This window comes from Aythya ferina (assembly GCF_964211825.1).
Source record: "Aythya ferina genome assembly, chromosome: Z".
Taxonomy (NCBI): Eukaryota; Metazoa; Chordata; class Aves; order Anseriformes; family Anatidae; genus Aythya; species Aythya ferina.
In genome coordinates this window covers 28,780,909-28,803,965 of record NC_140299.1, presented here as the reverse complement: position 1 = coordinate 28,803,965, position 23,057 = coordinate 28,780,909, and the positions used below count along the sequence as shown (strand labels likewise).

The window sequence follows — 23,057 nt, the reverse complement described above, 5'->3', positions numbered from 1 at the left end:
TTACAGCAGAAACTAGAACAACTAATTACCCCTACATACACTTTATCTTCTCTACCTAGCAGGGGACTCACATTCTGACTCTGACTCGTCTTCTTCATCATCATCTTCATCATCATTGCTTTCATCCTCGCTTTCTTCTTCTTTGGCAATCTTCTGTCGTGCACTTTTGAACACAGACTGAAGAACAATGGAATCCTCATATATCTACAATATGAATACAAATCTATGTTAGAGCTGTAAAGTCAAGCAACATCAAAAATTCACAGGATAGACCTTCATTTCTGGTGCAAATCCACAGAGTGTATGTCCTTTTCAAATTACAAGTAACGCCGCTTGTTGCATGTGTTTTAAAACAAATGTCAACATTAACTTTTTGTTTTCTGAATGAAGAAATTTATCAGCGACTCACAAAAATAGAATTCTTAAAATGTATTAAATGTATTACATTTTAAATGTTCAGTTAGAGCATTTTTCTTTATTGTTTTTATTACCACGGGAGCTATTCTGTAATTTCATTAGATTACAACAGTCTTGAAAACCTGCCAATGTGACAGTCTTCAGCAGTAAGCATCTCAATTAAAGAATTGAATTAAAGTCTAACAATATACTTGATAACGTCAAACGACTTGCTCTCATGTTAATTATCCTTAGTTGTTTTTTTTTTTTTTTTTTCCTGAAATCCAAAGTGGCCACAAGGAAAGTTGTTTAACCCAAGCAGATCATCCCTTCCTTCTTCTCAGATCGAAAAAGACTGAAAAATCAGTGTGTGTTCTACACTTATCACCTGTTCTTGAACACAATGTAACCTTGTTAAGCATCTTTCACAAATCAGATTTTCAATTTAACCTCTACCTCTATGAATTTTTCTACATTTTCAATTTAACCTCACGCCTACAAATGAGATGACTACATTTGGTTTGCAATTCATTTCTTAGATTAGCATAACAGAAGGCTATGGCCTTCTATAGGAAGGCATACCATGGTCTTCATAACTGAGGCTTCATAATCATCTTAACAAAGAAGATCATCTATTTTGCTTTGTAAGAAGTCAGATGCCAAGCACTGGACAATTCAGCACTGAACAATTAAGAATATTTAACAGAAGGGTATAGAGTCATAGAACGTATTTGGTTTTCTCATCATCCTGCGCTGAACTGCTTTAGCTGCCACACTATTCCTTCAGCTTAATTAAACACTTTCTTGTATAAAGGGACATTCTATAATTGCAAGAAAGATAATGGAGGGAGTTTTGGTGGCCATTACAATCTGTACATTAAAACTGATAAAAGCACTAATATTTTGCAGGTTCAGTAAAATGAATTAAAAAATCTCAATTCAGAATACTTTATGTGAAATATGTGATTTTTTTTCCAGTTGATCACCAAGTCTGCTTTAGAAAAATTTCCTTTCAGTACAGATTGTTCCACATTCTTTAAGCACTCCCATGCACTCTGTTATGAGATGTTTGACTGCTCTTGAATGTGGTAAAAGTTGTTTGTTGACACCCATAATTACATAATGATTATGAATGTTTTGAAATGGCTTTTTTCCTTCAGTTGTGTGACATGAGTTTGCTGTTGGACCCCAGCTTTTTTTTTTCCTAGAAGTCAAATCATTATTGATGTTGTCTTATACTTACTGTTTATAAAGTGTGCTATCCTTAGAAGCCCCCTGAGTTCCTCTCAAGTGTAGTTTATTTTTCCGTCCCATAGACCTAGCATTTCTGATTGTTCTTAAGAATTACTCTTTCAACTAACTTTGCTGTCCTTTCTCAGACCAAACACCTTTCTAAGACAAGAAGATTCTATTTTTAACTCCAGACACTACATATTTAACAACTTGCTATGAGCCAGACTTTTAAACAAAATTTCCTAGAGAAATGAAGTATTTTTAATTTCTTTAACCTTCTTAATTTGGGATTATCTGTAGATATTCAGTAGCTAGTCTGACCCAGAAAAGACTGGGGGGCCACATCAGGAAGAGCTATGCAAATAAAAGATTTCTTATTCTGATGAAAATCCTATTCCAACAGGTATCATCAATGGAACAACCATAACAGTGGAACTTCCTTCAAAATGAGAAAAGCAGTGACAATGGAACTTCAAATTATGCAAACTTTTAAGACAATTTTTTTCCATTTCAATAGACAAATACTATTTTTAACCCCTTGCATGTCTATTTTTTCCATTTGACCCTTACAACATGAAAAACTTTTCAAACTGCTGAGGTTACATGCAACTCAAAAGCCTCAAAAAAGTCTGTCTCTCCCTAAAAACCCTTCTTAAGGTTCCAGCTCAGATGGAACTGCTTTGCTCCCAGGAGAAGCAGCACGCATCATACTAATGAAATGAACATGTAGAATTTCACTTGAAGTCACTGTGTACTTAAACAGCTCTGTCTGAATTAGATTTTGTTTTTGGTTTTAGTACACACACAAATAATCTAGTTTACTGAAGTAAACTGGTATACTGGTATGCCAGAGCAAAGGTAGAACCAAACTATCAAAAAGAACATAAAATAACCTTAAAATTGGAGAACTGCTGCAGAAATGTCCCACAATTCATTGGAAATAAAAATCAACATAGAGAACATACCAGGCAAACTTTAAAAACAAACTAACAACAACAACAACAAACAGCCAAAAAAAAAAAAGGTAACAAAACAGAACAAAGCAAAACTTTAGTATTAGTTATTTGGGCTTTGTATTATAAAATTTAATACTATCTCTGGTAGTTATTATTGCTATATTACAATGGAAAATAATTCTGCGAAACTGTGATACAGGTTGGCTTATTTCCAAACAAAGCAACAAGATCTACTGAACATTTCTATCCATTCAGGATTGTTCCTGTCAATTCTAACACCTCCACCTCTCACTCTGTGAGACAACTTTCTCAACCGTCATCCAGATTTTGTAGTCAGCATCCTTTTGTGTCAGCATCTTCTGATCCAAATTCACAGCACTATACACATTCATTTATGTAAAACATTTAAGTTGAGAGATTTTGCTTTCTAAACCTCTAAGACTCAGCTGGGATTCATTATTACTGACTGGTCAAAATGGACATTGATCTTTCAAAAAAAAAAAAAAAAAAAAAACAACACCAAGAACTTGCCAGAGGGTTCAGAAAACATAAAACTTTATACAGAAATCTTTACTGCTGGACAGACCTTGAATTTCTATCTGCCACTGCTAGAGCTGAAGTGCTCACTACGAAGCATTTCATGTATATCTGGTACTAAACCATACTGTTACATCTGCTCCTTCTGTCATCCACTCTGGTAAGCCCAAGCTGATGAACATGAAGAGTCATTTATTATAGATTCAAATGGTTCTGCAGCAGCTCTGAAATACGTACAGATCAGAACACACTGATCTCAGAATTAGACTCCAAACCTGCATGCTCCCACTCCAGCTGTGACCAGAGGACTCTGGATAACAGTAAGAATTTGGACATTTTTATCTATTTAAAATAAGAATTCAAACACAGGGTTTATAGACATAAATAATAATTGTTTAAGAACCAATACTCTTATCCTTAACACAAAGAATTTCAGTCAGACCTGTGATCCCTCCAGATTGAATGTCTGCGCATTGTGACACAGCAACATGACATCCTTCTCCAGGTCTCCAAGACTCCGATACTTGTGATTGCGAATTCTTTCCTGTTGTATTTGTTGAGGAAAATGGGAAGTATGGAGGGGCAATGGTACAGAGAAAAAACAGGAGACAGGACACTGAATTAATATTTGATTTCAATACATCAAAAACATTCTCTTTTAAAATGTTACCACCTAAGCAAGCATCATGACAAGTGCCTGTTTAAAACAAAGGAATGCTAAAATGTATCATAAAGATATTACTCACAAAATCACACCATGGCAATAAAAGCAAAAAATCATGCAATTTCTTTGTGGTGTGGAAGGGACAAAAGTCACAGAAACTGAGCTCTTCTGGTAAAAGACTTCCAGTTTCTTCTTCCCAGCACAGACACAAATAAGCTATGAAATGAATGAAACTCAAAGAGTTTCAACATCACCTAATGTGCAACAAGTTTGCTTAAACCCCATCTGCCAAACTGTTTAGATCTAGTCTAGCTATTCCAAGTCACTAGTTTAGGGATGTCTATATTCCCCTATAAGCACTAAAATTTTGCAAAAAAAATATTTTTTTTTACTAAAGATTTCTTTACAGATTTGTGATTGGTTCTTTAAAAAAGACAGATGTCATCTCTGAAAGCAATATTTATGTCACTGCTACATTTTGAAATTACAGTGATATAGTGCAATATAAATGAAACGAGTTCATTACAAAGGATTTAACACTGCTTGAAGTACAAGACAACCACAGGCACGTACAATATTCATGCTGTAATTTTAAGACTGAATGCATATTTGCCCTGCCTAACAAAAAGAAATGTAGGAATCTCTATATTCCAAAATGTTCCTACCTTAATTTTTTTGAAGTCCACTGGTTTTCTAATCAATTCATAATACTCTGGTAGTTCTTTCCTAGATGGGAGCTGAATGAAGACTTCACTTAGCTGCCGTCCAGAACTGTTGAGAAAATTAAACTTTTGCAATGTAAGGAATTACTACAATTCCCTCCACACACACACAGAGAGAAAAAACAAACAAACCAACCAACACAAACGTTTATTTCAAAGAATTAGAAACTGATATCTGGATTATTTATCATTAATAATAAAATAGTAATTTTAATTATTTCACAAATATAATTACCAGGATCAGGACCTGAATCTGAATTCTGTAGTGGTTTGCCAAATACAGTCTTAACCTTTTCTTATGTTTTTTATAATTTTTTTATAATTTTTAGCATGTCTCTTTTGTCTCTTTCCTGTCACTGTAAGTTTATGGTCATTTTATACTTTTTTTTTCTTTTTTTTTTTTTTTTTTTTTTTACATCCTAGTCATAGCACACTTACAGAATCATAGAATAATTAAGGTTGGAAAAGACCTCCAAGATCATCTGGTCCAACCATCCCCCTACCACTAAACTATATCTCCCACTAAACTATGTCCCTAAGCACCAGGTCCAACCTTTCCTTAAACACCCCCAGGGACAGTGACTCCACCACCTCCCTGGGCAACCTGTTCCAATGCCTGACTGCTCTTTCTGAAAAGAAATGTCTCCTCATTTCCAACCTAAACATCCCCTGGTGCAACCTGAGACCATTCCCTCTAGTCCTAACACTAGTTAGCTATGATAAGAGGCTGAACTCCATTTCCGCACACCTTCCTTTCAGGCAGTTGTAGAGAGCAATAAGGCCTTTCCTGAGCCTCCTCTTCTCCAGACTAAACAACCCCAGTTCCCTCAGCCGCTTCTCACAGGACTTGTGTTTCAGGCCCTTTACCAGCTTTGTAGCCCTTCTCTGGACATGCTCAAGGGCCTCGATGTCCTTGCAGTGAGGGGCCCAAAGCTGAACATGGCACTCGAGGTGCAGCCTCACACCAGAGCACAGAGTACAGGGCAATGATTACCTCCCTGGCCCTGCTGGCTACACTATTCCTGATACAAGCCAGGATGCTGTTGGCCTTCTTGGCCACATGGGCAGACTGCCAGCTCAAGTTCAGGCAAGCATCAACCAACTCCCCCACATCCTTTTTCTCTCCACAGCTTTCCAGCTACTCTGCCTGAAGTCTGTAGCGCTGCATGGGGTTGTTGTGACCAAAGTGCAGGTCACAACAACCATGTTGAACTTAGCCATGTTGAACCTCATCCCATTGGCCTCTGCCCATAGACCCATCCTGTCCAGGTCCCTCTGCAGGGCCTTCCTACCCTCTGGCAGATTGACACTTCCCCCCCAGCTTGGCGTCATCTGCAAACTTACTGAGGGAGCACTCAATTCCCTCATCCAAATCATCAATAAAGATATTAAAGAGGATGGGCCCCAACACCGACCCCTGGGGAACACCACTGGTGACCGGTCACCAGCTGGATTTCACTCTGTTCACCACCACTCTCTGGGCCCAGCCATCCAGCCAGTTTTTAACCCAGCAAAGAGTGTGCCTGTCCAAGCCATGGGCTGCCAGCTTCTCCAGGAGAAGACTGTGGGAGACCATGTCAAAGGCCTTGCTGAAGTCTAGGTAGACTATGTCAGCAGGCTTTCCCTCATCCACCAGGTGGGTTGCCTGGTCATAGCAGGAGATGAAGTAAAGGTCAGGCAGGACTTGCCTTTCATAAACCCATGCTGACTGGGTCTGATCCCCCCAGGTCCCACATACATTGCATGATTATATTCAGGATGACCCGTTCCATCACCTTTCCTGGCACCAAGGTCAGGCTGACTGGCCTGTTGTTCCCCATGTCCTCCTTATGACCCTTCTTATAGATGGGTATCACATTAGCAAGTCTCCAGTCATCCGGGACCTCTCCAGATGACCATGACCACTGATAGATGATGGAAAGCAGCCCAGCAATCACACCTTCCAACTCTCTTGAACATTATTAATTAATCCCAAGAACATTATTAATTTCCATTACTGAGTGTTAGGTTCCTGGGAAGATCATTCCTACTGTACTGAAAATCACTACTGTGATTTGTGCTTCTTCAATCATCTGAAATAAAGTAATGGGTTATCTAAAATCCTCTCATACTCTAGGAACATTTCCTATCATTTACAGGTGTTCAGAATTTCTAAGCTTTCCAGATTTCCTATTGTCAACCCTTTATTTATAGCTATTTTGACACTTACAAATTGAAGTTTTTTGTGTTTGTTTGCTTGCTTTAAATCTTCTCATTTGTGGCTTCACAAATGATAGATGACTGTAAGTCACGTGGAGAGGAAATGTGTTAATGGCACTTAGAAGCTTCATTTTTTTTTCTTTTCTTATTTTTCCTCTCTGTGCAACTTTGTTCTTGTCACAGACAAAGTAGCAGAAAAAAGTTCTGATGAGATGAACTGTAATCCCTTGTGCTTAGCATTCACAAGCATTCCCTGCCCACGTTCACATGCTTGCTTCTCTCATTACACTGATTTCTCATTTCCACCTTTGGATGATAATTTAAACAAATCAAACCCTCACAGGAGTTGGACAAGACTTGGCTGCTGCCAAGTCTTCACCTCCACTTGAGCTTCTCTCTTGCAGTCACCCTCCTTAACAGCGTGGGATATTATTAGACACGTTAAATCAACAGTGAAACACAGGTTAACTGAGGCAATTCTGTTATGAACAATATAAGGATAATAGAAAGCACTGAACAGCTTTGTCCTTTATGTAAATCATGAATGCCTATCATATCGTAGGTACTTCTTAATGCTTGAGAATCTGCGGAGACGAATTTGCTTGGGGAATGTTGAAAGATCAACGAACAAGCAGGAATGAGCAGATTTTTCTCATTTCCTAAAGAGCTATTGCTCACCTAATTCAAGATTTCTTAATGTTCTTATTTTAGTTTTGGGATGCTTTTGCTCCTTATAGATCTTGCATCAGAGAGAACAACAAATATAAACGTTTAAGTCATAGCCTGCTAATCAATGGTGTCGATCCAATATCCCTGGGACAACCTGGCATCTAGAGTATTTTTCTCTCCAGTGCTAACCTAGTAAATGCGTCTGTCTCATCCTGACAACATTTTTTGACTTGCAGCAGCAGACAATAACTGCCAGCTGTCTCCTGGGAGTTCACATAAGATCATGGCACATGCAAACACACTTTTTGGTGCTGCTGCTGCACAAGGAGACAAAAAGGTGTACTTTGCATCTCTGTCAGGGAAGGATAGATAGTCATGCCTATCTATCCTTCCCTGACTATAGATAGTCATGCCTATCTATCCTATACAGATGTTGGTGTAGACCACTTGTAACTCACGCTCCAAGCAGTTTACTAGCAACTTCAGCCAAGAGATTTAGTTTACTTGGGAAGCACCCTGTTACTGAAATAGAAGAAATCCTAAAATGACCAGATAATTGTCATCCCAGGTGACAAGCCACTGCATCTGCCATCTCCTTAGAACTGATTCACATTGAAAAGTCAAATTCATTACTTTCCTACTTTCTCAGTGAAAGTCGGAGGTGTTTATGTTATGGATTTAAAGGCACCAATCCTGTTAATGATTCCTGTCAGTGACAACGTCGTGTCACACAACAGAACCTGTCATCATCTCAGGCTGTCCTCTTGAAGAGAAAGAGAAAGCAATACAAAAGCAATGCATTAAAAATACACTACACAATTTACTAAATTAATCTGTTCCCACTCTTCTGGAAATTGAAGAATATATGTATTTATATATACAGTAATACATTGTTAATAAAGGGAAGTGCCGAACACTCTCAGCTGCAACTGAGATCATTGACATTTTTTCTGAATCTACTAAACACTAAATACTCTGAGAAATAAGATCTCTGGTGCCCAAATTATTTAATGAATTTAAGTCTCTGGTCTCTGTTCTTCATATGTAAAATGAGAATAAAACATTGGGAAGAATGACAGCATAATATTGTGAAAAAGTGATGTGTCCAGAGAAGCCCGGGAGGAACCTGGCCATGCATTAAGTGCTCATTGCCCATCTTCTATACACAAGGCACAGGCTCTGTGCAAAGCACAGGAAAGCAAAGCAAACGAGTAGGCTGTAACACCTTTACACAGCACACAATGTTATGTTCCTAAGACAATAGGAAACATTAGGTTTACACATTTTTTTTTTTTCCCCTCTGTTATATCCTATTTTCTGTGTGCTTGACTTGGTAAATTTTAAATGCTTTCAGTAAATCTGTACAATATATTTGTGTATAATACAGATACAAGCTAATCTTTTAAAGTACAAAAAGTTGCTTTCAAAACTTTGTGCAATGTGGATTTGGTATGCAGAGGGACTGAGTTGTCACTGCTGTGTTTTAAACTTCACCAGCATTCTTCTAACAGAAATATCTATTTCAGAAAAAATACTAAAACACTGATGCTGGTGTTGCTTCAATTACACTTCAGATTTTAACAGCAAATATAACCATATTTAATCTTATTTTAGTATGAACAGCTGCTAATAATCTCCTAATTTTGATCAGACTTTAAAACACGTTGGTCATATTTGCCCTTGTAAAAACAAGCTCCTACATATATATATATATATACACACACACACACATATGTATACACACACATATATATATGAGCTTAAACATATATATATGTATGTTTATCTCATGGCTACATGATTCTTCCCCTTCCCACTCCTTTTTACATATACGCACACACCCTTATATTGTATTTCATATGAAAAATATAATGGTAGTAAATTACTAAAATGTAATATCCTATTTTCAAGATATAAATCTATGTAACTGTAGCTTGTTCACACATTCTATTAAAGGAAGAATGCCATAAAAAACCTTCAAGCTTTTGTCTGATATAATTAATTACTGAGAATCACTTAAGGTCATGGGAGGAAAAAAACCAACGCATTAAGTGCATGAAATATGCAACAGACAAAAGACTAGTGCCCAGTTTTGCCTACCCAGATCAATAACAGTTTATTCTACTGTACCATTTTTATAGAAATGCCTTTCACAAAGAAATGTTACCTTCTGCTCCCTTTGTATACAACCACATATACTGTAAATGAATGTTATCTTTTCTGACAATCTCAGGTAGCTGTATTCTGGGTACAATAGGAGAAAATTAGTAATTATTAGTGCAACACTGATTTTAATCCTCATCTTCAGGTTTAGAAAATAATAACCACAACTGCCACATAAAAAGCATGCGCAGTAAAAGATCACTTACAGTTGCCTAGCAACTAGCAGGATACTTGCTGAAGGGAAAAAGGACCAGAATAAATTATTAGAGCTCACTGCAAATGAACTAAGAGTGACAGCTCACTGCGACTGCAGTACCTCAACACATCAGTCCTCTATGTGCTCACATGCAAATACTTACATGGTATGCAAAGTCGTTAATAGATAACTGATCATTTAAAAAAGATTTTCACTCAGAAAAGTATTTGTGCTCAGTGCTTCCAATTTTCTCTCAGTTCTGTCAAACTACTTACAAGGTACATTAAGTATATATTTCCACTCATTTAGTCAGTATTATCTTCAGTAGAATTAAATGCAGAAACCATTAGGCCTAATTTATAAGTATCTGCTTTTGTACCCTTTTTCTCTGGCAGTATGTGGCCAGAAACAAGCTGCCACTCACCTATCAAAATTTCTACTACTATCAAACCTTTTTCTCTTTAGGAGTCAAAAAGGAGAGACAACTGCGAAGCTGACACTGCATAATGTTCTCACATTTCTGGCAAATTTCACACTTTTTAGCAAACGCTGAAATTCAGTAGAGGGTGGTTAGAATGAACGCTCACAACCAGAACTACTGTGCACAAATTGCACCTCCTATTCAAGTGTAACTAAAAATGATGTTTGTTAAAACACAAACAAGTTGTGTGTATAGAAAAATGAAGAGAGCATAAATACAGAGGAATGACCTTACTATGTGAAAACTTCAAACCACAATCCAGATAAGTAGGAATACTATTCATTTCTGTTAAATGTATTTATCGATTCTTCTTTTTTTGAATCGACTACAGTAATACATGGTGGACTTGTCCCTATCAATGAAATGGAAATGGGTAGAAATACTAATTCTTGATTTTGACACATGGCTATATACTCCATACCTTTGGATTGGGTATAAACTAGAATTATTTCCTTCGCGTGTTTGAATACTCAAGAGTACCAGTTGGCATAATTAATTACTGGTTAGATCAGTAATGGCTAATTACATTACTCATCATTTTTCAACAGTTAAAAACTGGCAAATTCAGAAAACAGCTGGAAAAACTCTGAATAAAATCAATTTCAAATACACAGAAAAATACTCTCTCCCTATGCCCTGTCAAAATTAGAATACTGTGGCCATTAATTTAAACATTTTAGCTTTAACGAGGCAATGATTGAAATACTAGGCATCACAGACAGGCGAAATCTGTTGCCAAGGCACAAAACACGGGTTGGACGCAACAACCCCAGCCTCCAATTTTCTTATCAGCTTTCTTGAATGTGGTTAACTACTACCTGCAACAGGGAGGAGGTTTTGTGAAGCTAATGGGTACACCAGTGCAAGTCCTTACTTTATTTAAGGCTGATGAGCAGAGAAGAAAGGAGCTGAATAACGATTGTAAATCACTGCATGCAACTGAGCTGTTAGGGTCCTGGGGCTCGTAAGTAAACTCTTGCTATCTAAACAAAGCTCATGCAAAACAGCAGGTGCACCAAATTGGCACCTAAACAGTAAATATCAAACTGATGTGAGGCAGAAGAGGACAACAGATTTGTACATAGGTTGAAGGATTATGATTATCCATTTTTTTTTTCCCCCCACTAAATTCTAACAATCAGGAACGGGAAGCAAAACTTACAGCATGTCTTCCTCTGTAACAAAAAATAAAAGAACACCATAAAAAGAGGAAAACGATGGTTCTGGAAAGTAAGCATGCATGTGCATGATGCAAAATCAGCAGCTGGAGACTTTAGCATTTGGCATGCAAATTCCTTATCCGTGGAAAAAAACATCTCTCTCCAGTAAAATTGTTCCTGCTTTCAAAAGGCTGGACTATGCTTCCTGAAAACATAATGTACATACAACACGCTAATCTCCGCATTATCCACTCCTAATTTTAGAGGGGATAGAAGACAGGTTAATATAATCAGAACTAACAATGAGTGATGGTAACCTAAACTGATACATTTCAACTCACTCTCTTCTGAACAGCTGTATATAGCAAGATTTAAATGAGGTGCAAGATCTGTAAGGGCACTGGAGTACTAGTTTAAGTGAAGCAGTAATTTCAATAAAATAACAAATTAAATTAAACTGAAATTATTTCAAATGGAACCCGCAAAGGCAATGAATATAGTTTACATTAGAGAATCAGGATCAATTGTGTAACTGGAAAGGTGTTTACAGGTCCTTGAATCTAAGACCTTGGTAACAAACAATAATGCAAAGCTTTTTAATCAAGGAACAAGTCGTAAATCTAGTTAGGTATTCCCATGCCACTACTTCAGACAGGAGAGTGTTCCAGAATCTTTTAGTTACCAACCTGAATATATTCCTGACTGTTTACACTCATATAACCTTGTGACCACCGTTCTGTATGTTATATATTTCTATATTACAGAATCACAGAATTGTCTAGGTTGGAAGAGACATCAAGATCATTGAGTCCAACCTCTGACCTAACACTAACAAGTCCTCCACTAAACCATATCGCTAAATTCAACATCTAAATGTGTTTTAAATTAAATTAAATTAAATTCTCCCCGTGTTTATGTTTTCTTTCTTTCCTAGATGAATTTACTTAGAGCAACTGTTTTCCCTTCTCATGTTGTGCTGTGTGAGGATAAACAAACCAACATGTTTCTTCTTGCAAGACTATCCCAACCTTGAAGTAATTATTTACACTTTCAGTATAAACTAATCTTTCTTGAATGGAAGGTATTCAAGAACAGCAATCCAGACACACATTGATTTCATCACATATAATGATACCTGTATTTCTTCATCCGTACTGGTAATAGTGTAGGGGCCAAGGGTGTTTTTTTTTTTTTTTTTTTTTTAATAGATGGACAATACTGATTGCTCATATTTAATTTTGATCAATAATTTCTCTGTCTAGATCTTTCTTTTTCTATGATTTCCACATAACGAGCTTCCAACTCAAGGAAAAGTTTCCAATTTTTAGTCTGTAACTACCTTTTAATGCAGTCTGAGCTACATTGTTTCATGCCAGTTCTTTGACTCCAGATTTAACTGTGTTCAGTCCTCCATAAATAACATGCTGTATTCCTTTAATATTGATACTTTTGAACTTCACGTTTGGCGAGGACACTCCTCATTTTAAAACACATATAATTAATATATTTTGACCTATGCCAACACCAACCTTCCAAGAACTTTTGTGGCATCTTCTTTCCAGTTTAATACTTTTTGCTGTTGTTAACACTGTCTTTAGTTACATCTCAATCTTTGCTTTTTTATTTTTTTCACTGAGATTAGAAAACTTACTCATTAGATCTCTTTCACCTGAGCAAATAGGTTTCCTATTGGACCGTAACACATGCTTTACCAAAACCCAACTTTGTAAAACATCTCTCTCTTCCTTTGATGAAATAGCATACCTTGGCTACAGAATCAGCTAGAAAGCTAGTCTTGCATGACAAATCTGATATCAGCTTCTATACATCAGTCCTTTCAAAATCCTGAGATTTCTATCACTCAGAGGCCTGTTCCCACAGAGGAATGCTTGAGTTCTTCAAATATTCCATTCCTCTTGGTAATTTTACTATCCATGTTCTCACTGTTACCATAGCACTATCCATTCTCCCTGTCTTCATGGCCAATATCATTATTTTTACTGAGAATCAAGTAAGAATCATTTAACTTTGGAGTTTTAAATATACAATCTTCATTTATTCTCTATGTCATCCCCACCGCACACTAGCTCTCCTTCTTTCCTTGTTCTCATTTTATTAATATAAATGAGTAACTATTCCCTCAATGTTCAACATTTCCTGCAAATTTTAATTAACGTGTGGGAATTCTCACTTTCTCTCAACACTTCTTTTTCTCTTAAATGACAATTTTGAAATTGCTTCAGACTTCCTCACCATTATTTCTAGAAATATCCTTTGTTCTCCCTCTTTCATCCAGTCAACCTTTTCCCAGAAGATTATCCTTCTCTTTGACATTAACATTTCATAATTGTTTTACCTTAGCAAACTCCAGACCTCACTCACATTCAAACTTCTGTGGTCTTCCATTATCAAGCTGTTTTCCTTAATTTATCAAATCTTACTCTTTCCTCAATCCATCCATTTAACTTACAATGAAGAAAGCAGATGATTTAATCCAATGTTATCCTGCACAGGTGTATTCCCCCTTAGCAGATGATATGCCAGCAAAAAGCTAGAACTGCAAAAGCTGCAGTTAGAAAAGCTAACATAATGCAAAACCATCTAAAACTGTTTCCCTGTCATAACCTTATTAGGACATTTTTCCTTTAAGTCAGAAGAATATGACCACCTTTTCTATCTTGCTTTTCTTCCAGTCCACATTTCTTCTTCCTTCTAATCCATTATAGATGAAACTTAATTAGTCTTCACTTACAACGGCGAAGCAGCGTAGAACAGAAAAAAGGCTCTGCATCTGTAGTACTGCTCTGTATCTACAGCTAGTAATATGCTTTATCATTTGATACTCAAAGCTAGGTAATAGAGCATGGGTACAATTTAGCAGGTTGAGCACTGAATTCAACATGCATTTTTATTTCTTAGTAAGTTGGAGCACTTTATTTCTTAGTGAGTTGGAGCACTTGCCACACAGTTCTGCAAACTGACGCATGACTATTTATCTCAACAGTAAGATAAATACAAAGATATGATAAAGAAATGTGTATCAACACAAAGAAGAGCTTAAGGTACATCACTCAATAGTAGAATCCAAAGCACAGCAGCCTGCAAGAAACCAGTGTGAACTTGACAAGGACCTCAATAGCTCTCACACCAAAGAGTCCAAACAGAGCTGAAGATTTTAACAATGCATTACATCTTTGGCCTTTTCTCCTTCTTTACTATTTCCTTTATTAAATGGGATTCACCTCAACAAGGAGATGACCTCATTGCTAAACTCCACTGTCTTGCATAGAGTTCTTTAGCCAGGCTTTACAACTAGCTGTGTATTTATCTGAGTTTTGTTTTCAAAATGATCATATACTGCATTCCTTTACACCAAACACTTATTTCAAATGCTGCCAGTTTGTTTGTTTAATCTTATTTTGATGTTTATTTAATAACTGTGTAGCTCAAACTGCAGTTTAGTAATGATTATTGTTTGTATTTTTGTAGCCTTTAGCTCTCCTATACATAAGCAACCGAACCTATTTTGTTGGATGCTTTTTAAATAAAGAAAGAAAAGATTCTACTCTTCCCAAAATGCTTACAAAAGAACAAAAGACAGGACAACAATCATAGAATAACTTGGGTTGGAAGGGACCTTAAAGATCATCTAACTCCACACACACACACACACACACACACACACACCCCGCCATAGGCGGGGGAAAGTATTAAGAAAGTATTTGGAGACTATATCAACATTATCTAATTATCTAGAACCTTCACCAAAAAAACATACAAAAAAACCCACTCAACTACAACTCCATATATCTGTGAGAACCATGGAAAAATATTTTTTTAAAAGAAAGGTTTTAATAAGAAAGGAGAAGTGGTTCTTTGTTTACACGGAACTCTTCTCAAATGCGAAGAGAAACATGAGAGAAAAAATACAGAGATATTTAGTAGTTTACCAACACATTTTCTTGTTGTTTTTTTTTTTATTATTATTTTTTTATTATTATTTTATTTTATTTTATTTTTTTTTTATTTCTCCCCGCTCCCACCTCCCATCTGCTACTAATTAACTGTAACAAAACTTTAGACTAAAGATCATCAATTTGCTTTTGACAATGTAACTAAGGCCAGAGATAGTAAGATTTTGGATGGTTCCACCTTTTGGGATAAGATCAGCTGTCTGTGGACTATATTAACCCTCTGAACTTGCACAATGAAGAGATGCAACTTTTGTTAGTAATGAAAATATAAGCCAAAGACAAAGATGGTTTCCAGCATTCAGATAGTAATACAGGAAAGAAGAAAAAAGAAACAAAACAAAACAGTTTTCTCCCCAGACGAAGCTCATTGCCTTTCCTTCCAATTAACCTGTCCCTCTATACTTGCCACAATTTCTCTCACAAAAGCCCAGAGCTGAAAAAATGGGAACAAAAGCTGAAGGCTTCAAATGCCTAAATCCATTTAATTCTAAAGCTGCAAATCCTGAAAGTGTTCAAACTCTATAGTAACCTTAAAAAAAAAAGTTTTTAAAAAATTGGGGTTAAGTAGTGAAGTTCCTTAGTGCCTAATTTTTCAAATCTTTTCTGTCCCAATCTTCACAGGACTGAAAGGTTTGATGTTGGTTCAAAAACAAATCAGAATACAGGAACTTGGAATTCCTCTGCAAAGTTCATCACATTTAGGAGCTCAGTTTAACAGGTATTTTTAATTTCTAACTGTCTAGGGCACTGTACAATTTTATCAGTGGCAACCAATTTGGTCTTGCAGAATCATGAAACATGCTCCTGGGAGGGTGACTGGTAGGCCTTTTTACTACATAATAGTACAGTAGTTACTTGTGTGGCAGAAATCAGATATGAACTTCCTGGGGCACAAGCAACAGGCAGTCTTCTACTTCCCCAGTAACTATTGGTTACTATCAGTTACTATCTCCAGTAACAATTTTATGATATACTGGAGGTCAGCGGAAGTAACTTGTTCACTATTTTTGAAATGAGAAGTAGAAGCCCTATTCAGAAGTACCTGGCTTGAGGAAAAGGTTCAAGGCCAGGGATCCAAAATAAAAAGAGATGCTTCCTTATTATTCTCTGATTGGTATATCTGAACTTTCATCACTTTTCAGCTTCTTTGTTATAAAGTAATAGAAGCTGAATATACTGAGCTTGTAGTGAGCTTCCTGGTCATCACATCAATTGCTCTGAATCCTGTTATGATGCAATAAACTTTTTAAAGTACTCTGTAGAGAGCCCACAGATCACAGAATGCTTCACTTCAACAGTAATGTGACAGAAAGGTCAGGCTTGGTATCCTTCACCACATACTAACCCAGTTAACTTTACAGCCACACCCAGAACACTAGTTACAAAAAGGAAGAAGTGCAACTTGCTATTTGAAGTCACAGACTCTGGAAGTTCGTTTATACACAATCTTGTATTGTTGAAATGGTGCGGGTCACTTAATACAAACACTATTTGATTATCTCTGAATGCATTTTATATTAATTTTATATTAATTTTAGCTTAAAATGGTTCTTTATGTGATTTCTGTAATTCAGCATATGGCAAAGAAAGGATACATGTATATACACAATAAGGCTATACTGATTTTTGGGAAATAAAAGCTGAGTTCAAAAACACGACTTCCTTAAACGAGTCTGATTCAAAAGCGCTATTAATTAACAGCTTCTCTATTTCTTCCTCACTAAGCAAAGATAACGTTCAGGTTAAAAACCTACAAAATAGGAATCTTCAAATCACATTTTGGATTAGAAGCTACATTTCTTCCTAAGGTTAAGATACTTAACATTTTTTTATGCTGAATTGACAGGACAACCAGGCTTCTAGCTCATCTGTAGACAACCTTATGCTCAGAATTTCTGTACTTTTTCTTTTGGTTGGTCAAGGGCTGCCAATTTATTCAAGGGCCCATTATATATTTTGGTCAATCTCATGGGTCATATGGAGAACTTGCATTAAGAAATCGGTAGTCATGTATTTAAAGAGATTGATATTAATACGGGCTGTACCACTAAAGTAAGAGCTCAATGCCTTATTTATTTATTACGTATTTTTATTTCAACAGCTTCCTATCAGGTGGGTCTTTAAAAACACTCTACATAAAGGAAGACTTACAGGGTCAGGTCCTAAATAGAATTACTTTTTAAAAATGCTGTGTCATCAATTCCACCTGAAGACTGATAATAAAACTGATGCTGTTAAAAAACAGAGAGGGACAGAGGGGGAGAGAGAGCACACTCACCTATCTTTGTAGTTTATCACAGTATCAATGATAGCATTCATTTGTTTTGTCAGTTTGGGTGGGTTAGGTGACAACTTCTCTGCAGGAGGCCTGCCTCTTCTTTTCTTTGCTTTCTCTCCATCCTCTTTCCCAGAATCCTTATCCACATTTCTTCGTCTCTTCCGTTTTTTAAGCCGCACTTCCTCTTCCATCTCTTCCAAATTGCCGTCTTCAATTGCCTGACAACCATGGATTTGAAAAGTATGATTAAAAAAAAAAAGACATACGGCAAAGGGAACTAACAAGCTACATTTAAAAACAAAAAATGCAACCCCACAAAATACAGATAACTCTAAATATTCAGTTTATTTAAAAAAAAGTTCAGTGAAGAATTGAGTTGCTAGAAAAGAGAAACTGAACATTAATTTGTTCTAAGAAACCTGTTACCATCCAAATAAATGAATATTTATCTGAACCTTTAATTCCACTCCAAGTCATAGTTTCACACAAATCGAGGGCCTGTGGTACGGTGCCAGTAAGCTTACAGGAAACAGTCATTTGTTCACATCAGTGGCAGTTCTCAATTACTTAGTTCCATGCAAAACAGACTTTGATGTCACATGTTTTCAAAGAGGACAGTCTACACTGCACTCTGTTCCTCAAACCAGATCACACACAGTTCTTTGGTCACGCAAAGGACACACAGATACTTTATGCAGTAACAAGTAACACTCAGCTTCTCTTCCAAATAGTTTAAGTGAGTTACAAATCACCTAACCATTAAAACCAACTCTAAAATGTATAATTCTATTCTAGAATAGTAACTAACAAAAGGCTAAAGGACTGACAATGCAGAGTTTTGCTGTAAAAAGCACTCATAAGATTGGATGCAAAAAAAAGAAAAAAAAATACAGCACACAGTCACAAACAATGAACACCAGTTTCAATTACCTGTATGTATGCTTTTACCCAGACTCAGCAGCAGCAAACAGCGGGATTAAAAAAATCACTACAAAAAAACAAACTAGGAATAAAGAAAACCTGTTCACGCAGTGACTATCAGATCCATGTAATACACCAAGAAGCTGAACTTTTCTTGCTTTGGGAAAACCAACAAACAAACAAAAAAAGGAAAAAAAGAAAAAAAAGAGAACTGAAATTAAAACGAAAAAAATACTAAAGAATCTTAAAACTAGGATTTCTGATTAATGCTTTCTCAGAACATAACTGATGTTGATATTTGTCCCTTTTGCCTCTCAATATTGCCTGGAGTACATGCAAATGCTAATCACTCCTTTCTCGTAACTGAAAGAGCTCTAATCATAAGGCAATTACCTTCATTTTTCCACAGCACCAAACATGGCTAATATTTATGATCATGTGAGCATAACAATCTATATAAAAAGAGTGATTACAGCCCAGACATAATTTCTTTCAATTGTGTACAATGTCTCTTGAAAAACGTTTCGTGAACAAAACCTGGTACACAACACAAAACAACCTGGCATGTTAAAAACACCAGTGGGATTTCAAAATCTGTTTCCTATGCATTCTCCGATGTACAAATCCACAGAACAAACACGAACACAGAATCCTGAGGGACAGCCTGAAACTAGGCCTTAATAATCAAAAGACAATTTACATCATGCTTCCACAGCACTCAGATAACCACTATGAAGGAGGTTTGAGATCTGATGAGTTAGGAAGAAAAAAAGAATGAAAAAAAATCTGCACACAAATTCATTAATATTCATTTGGCTAAAGCAGGAAACCCACTATAAACCACTGCAGCTAACGAAGATAAAGAAAAGGAAATTTCTCTGCATATCTTGGAAGCTAGAAATGCTAATAATAAATACAGCATGCAAGGCTGTCAACAGTTAATGTCATTGCTCTCCTTAAGCACTCAGTTGTACATAGAAATACGGAGAACACCGACTTTTGATGTGTTACACACCTACACATGCCTGTGATGTAGTTCTACTGAATCTTCAAGACGGCAATGAAAAAGGATATTTACCTTACCACTATCAGCAGGCCGGCTATCGGAAATCACAGTTAGTGGGGATAAAATTAACAAGCCAGCAAAGCAGCGAGCTGCTAGTCTCTTCATCAGCTGATCAGGAAAAAAAAGAGAGCTGGGGAAAGGCTATGTTTTCATATACAAGTAATTTTATTTTACTGAAAATTTAATACTGAAAGGATTGTGGATACTCAAATCTGCTGTTTCATTCTACCTACTACAAGGCCCAAAGCCTTCCTCCTTCAGACTGCTTTAATATTGACAACTACTTATCATATTTTTCCCTTATTATTCTAGGCATCTAAATAAGATTTTTAGTTGGGCAGCTACTTACTGTTTCTAACATTTTAATTATAATAACAAAATTAAACAATTTCATGGATGATTTTAAAACTAAAATAGGTTGCATGCATTTTAAAGAGGTATTTATTACAGAAAACATATTCCTATTGCTCCACAGTAAGCAGATTAGGTTTTGGTTATTGAAATAGATAAAGAGCTATTCTGATTGAAAAGAAATTAAAAACAAACAAGTAACCATTTTGTTAGTTTTGGTATCACTTTGTTGTCCTGCAGAAAATGCATATTTACTCGATTATAATACATTTATATTTCTGTTTGCTTGTTAAATTTACTGTCCTGAAAAAGTAACAGTTATGCTATCATCACAGAGTGTACTGACATCTTATTTTAGAATTCTGCATATAGTTTTTGCTTGGAGTACATAATATTTTTAAATAAATTATGATAGAGAAGGTAAAAATATATATTTTTAAACACTTAATTTAGTAATGTACTAAAAACACAAAAACAAACAAACAAGGAAGCTAACATACCCTAGCACTCTTAAAATTAGGGGCTAACGGGTAGTGAATTAATTCCTAGCGTACTAAAGAACTGCTGATGAACACTAAAATCTCTATACTTACTATTACAAGGTAAAAATGCATTAGTTGATTACTATTCTCGCATTTCAAACTTTATGTGCATACGTGTCAACTCAGGTAGTATTTCCTTAATTTAAGGCTTAACCTAAGATCTCTTTTGACAGCACTTCAAAACCAATGTGAGAATACCAGCAGTCCAAAAATGTTGTTAATGTGATACCCAATTAACATTAGTTCCTAAATAGCAAGTTTACATTTTGGATATAAACTGTAGTATATAAAGCCAAATTTACAAGTTACACTACCCCAGAAGATGACTTAAAACTACATCACAGAAATCAAGTATCAGCAGAGGTATTAATGGTCAGCGTATGTCTACACATCTGTATGAACAACAAAATATCTACTTAGCCAATCCAACTAACAGACCTCTTTGATCTAAAAAAGTACTGTTCTAGGGCTGAAGTGCTACACCAAAGAGAATGCCCTTCCAAACTTCTACTTTCATTATAATGCATATGCATCCCAGGTCCGTCAATTCCTGACAGATGATACAAAAATGCAAGATAGCACAGACATCTCCCATGCTCACATGCCTCTGCGTTACAGAGGTGAACAGCTAAGGAGTCAAAGAAAATGGTAAACAAAAACTTAGAGCTTTCCTTCCCCAAGGAAGCAGGACACGAGAGTACAATAATCTGAAACCTTTATTTTTGAAAGAAAACTGTGATAACTTAATTAAATCCAATTTTGCAAAGGATTGGGTGCCTCATGAAAGGCAAAGAAGCTGGAAGCGTTAGGATTCAACGTTAAGTCCAGTACTGACAGTCTTCAGGCTTTTCTGAATCTTGTTGCTGTATCCTAGTCTATGTAGACAAAACAATTTATTTGCTTAGGAGCTAAGACCATGAAAGCTTCTCGGGGCACCAGAATTATAATAAAGAGTATATAGGCCATTAATTACAGAAGCCAAATCCCCTTCATCCAAAACGGGAGACCAGCTAAACGCACACATGCATAAAGTGGATTTTTCAGAATGCAAGTTGTTTCTTAGACAGTTTTCCTATTGTGGCTTGCAATTACATTTTCCCCTTTGAAAACAGAAATAACTTAGCTGTTTTGAGGTGGAAGTCTCAAAAAACTGGAAACTGAAACATAGTAAAGAAAAATCAAAACTGAAACTATTTTGTTCCCCCATTAGAAGAGCAGGTCATTATGGATGCATTCTTAACTATATACAGATTTTTGAAAACATAACACCATGACTGAACACATTTTCAACTGATAATTATGAACCCAAATAAACACTAAGAGCTACTACTGCTCTGTGTTTTGCTTTGTGACTGTCTTCAGCAAGTCAAGCATCATATAGGCCTTAACATTAGTTTTGAACTCATTTTACAGGAATCAAACAACTCGACTCTGGTCATACAGTGAATCAGTGGTGGTGCTGAGAATAAAATGAGTTTTATATGATGCCTGTTATAACAGCAATGTACATAACAGCATATAGCAGGCATCTAAAGCCTGTCTCTAGTTTTCAGTGGCACACTGCACGACAATTATTTTTCATTTGATCTGAGGTAACTATAGCTATCTGAAAGCTAAAGCATAATGAAGGGCACTGCTTTTACTTAAGTTAAAGAAATTGTACACACAAAATAAAAGAGGTGATGTACATCTGGTTGACATCTACTTGACAATACTGAAAATATGATGAAAATGCTGAAAACATAGGTGAACAGAAGAAGGTGTTAGCTTCACAATTCCTGAAGAATAAATACTAACCTAACTATGCAAATTTTTCAAAAGTGTGGAATTTTCTAGAGGCAACAAATAACTTACTTAGCCACTGCACTGACCATGAGGAACTAAACTTAAAGGCTGTTAAGCACTTAAGCAGCAACAGAAAACTTGTCAGTAATACAGCAAAGAAGTGAAAGAACCCATCAAAGGGCTAACAACAAACATCAAAAGCACTAAAACGTCACCAATCTACCTGTACCTACTAATTTATCTTTTCTAATAATCCTCTAAATCCCGCAGTGATATTCCAACAGAAACTCCACTGTTTTCTTCTTCTTCTATGCATATTTGAAAAGCTATTCGCCTATATTGTATGTGTTTACTCAGATCATACCTGACAGTCCATTTACTCAGATCATACCTGACAGTCCATGAAGATATCGATATTCCAACTTGAAATTAATCCTCTCCAAAAGATATCTTCAAAATACAGTTCTCCTGCTTCGTTTCTCAACACTGACAGTCCAGATACCTGTTGCTGTTTAAGGCTTCTACACAGTGAAAATACTTGCTGGCTTTCTGTGGGAAGTTCCCCTACTCTGTAACTGAACAGCTCTTATTATGCTACTGCATAGAGGTCAGTCTGTTACTGACAAAGATTACGAAGAAGAAAAATAATAATACTTGGCAACTAGATGAAAGGGCATAAAATTTAAGATCTAATGTGCAAGACTAAATACCTGAAGCAAATACAAGAATTGATAAAGAGTTAATTTATCTGAACATTCTTTCCT

General features: G+C 36.2%; 1 protein-coding gene across 6 annotated transcripts in view; it reads right to left on the bottom strand.

Moving 5' to 3' along the window:
• Positions 1-23,057, bottom strand: part of SMARCA2 (SWI/SNF related BAF chromatin remodeling complex subunit ATPase 2) — a 119,846-nt gene that overhangs the window by 3,187 nt on the left and 93,602 nt on the right. For 5 of the 6 annotated variants that reach the window (XM_084505414.1, XM_084505412.1, XM_084505411.1 and 2 more), the window contains 4 exons: positions 17,629-17,846; positions 4,452-4,557; positions 3,565-3,666; positions 72-204 (listed from right to left, as the gene is read on the bottom strand). In XM_084505414.1, the coding sequence (XP_084361540.1) occupies positions 72-204; positions 3,565-3,666; positions 4,452-4,557; positions 17,629-17,846 (559 nt within the window). Of the gene's footprint in view, positions 1-71; positions 205-3,564; positions 3,667-4,451; positions 4,558-17,628; positions 17,847-22,684; positions 22,844-23,057 lie in introns of those variants that run through there. The other variant, XM_084505416.1, reaches the window with a different exon arrangement.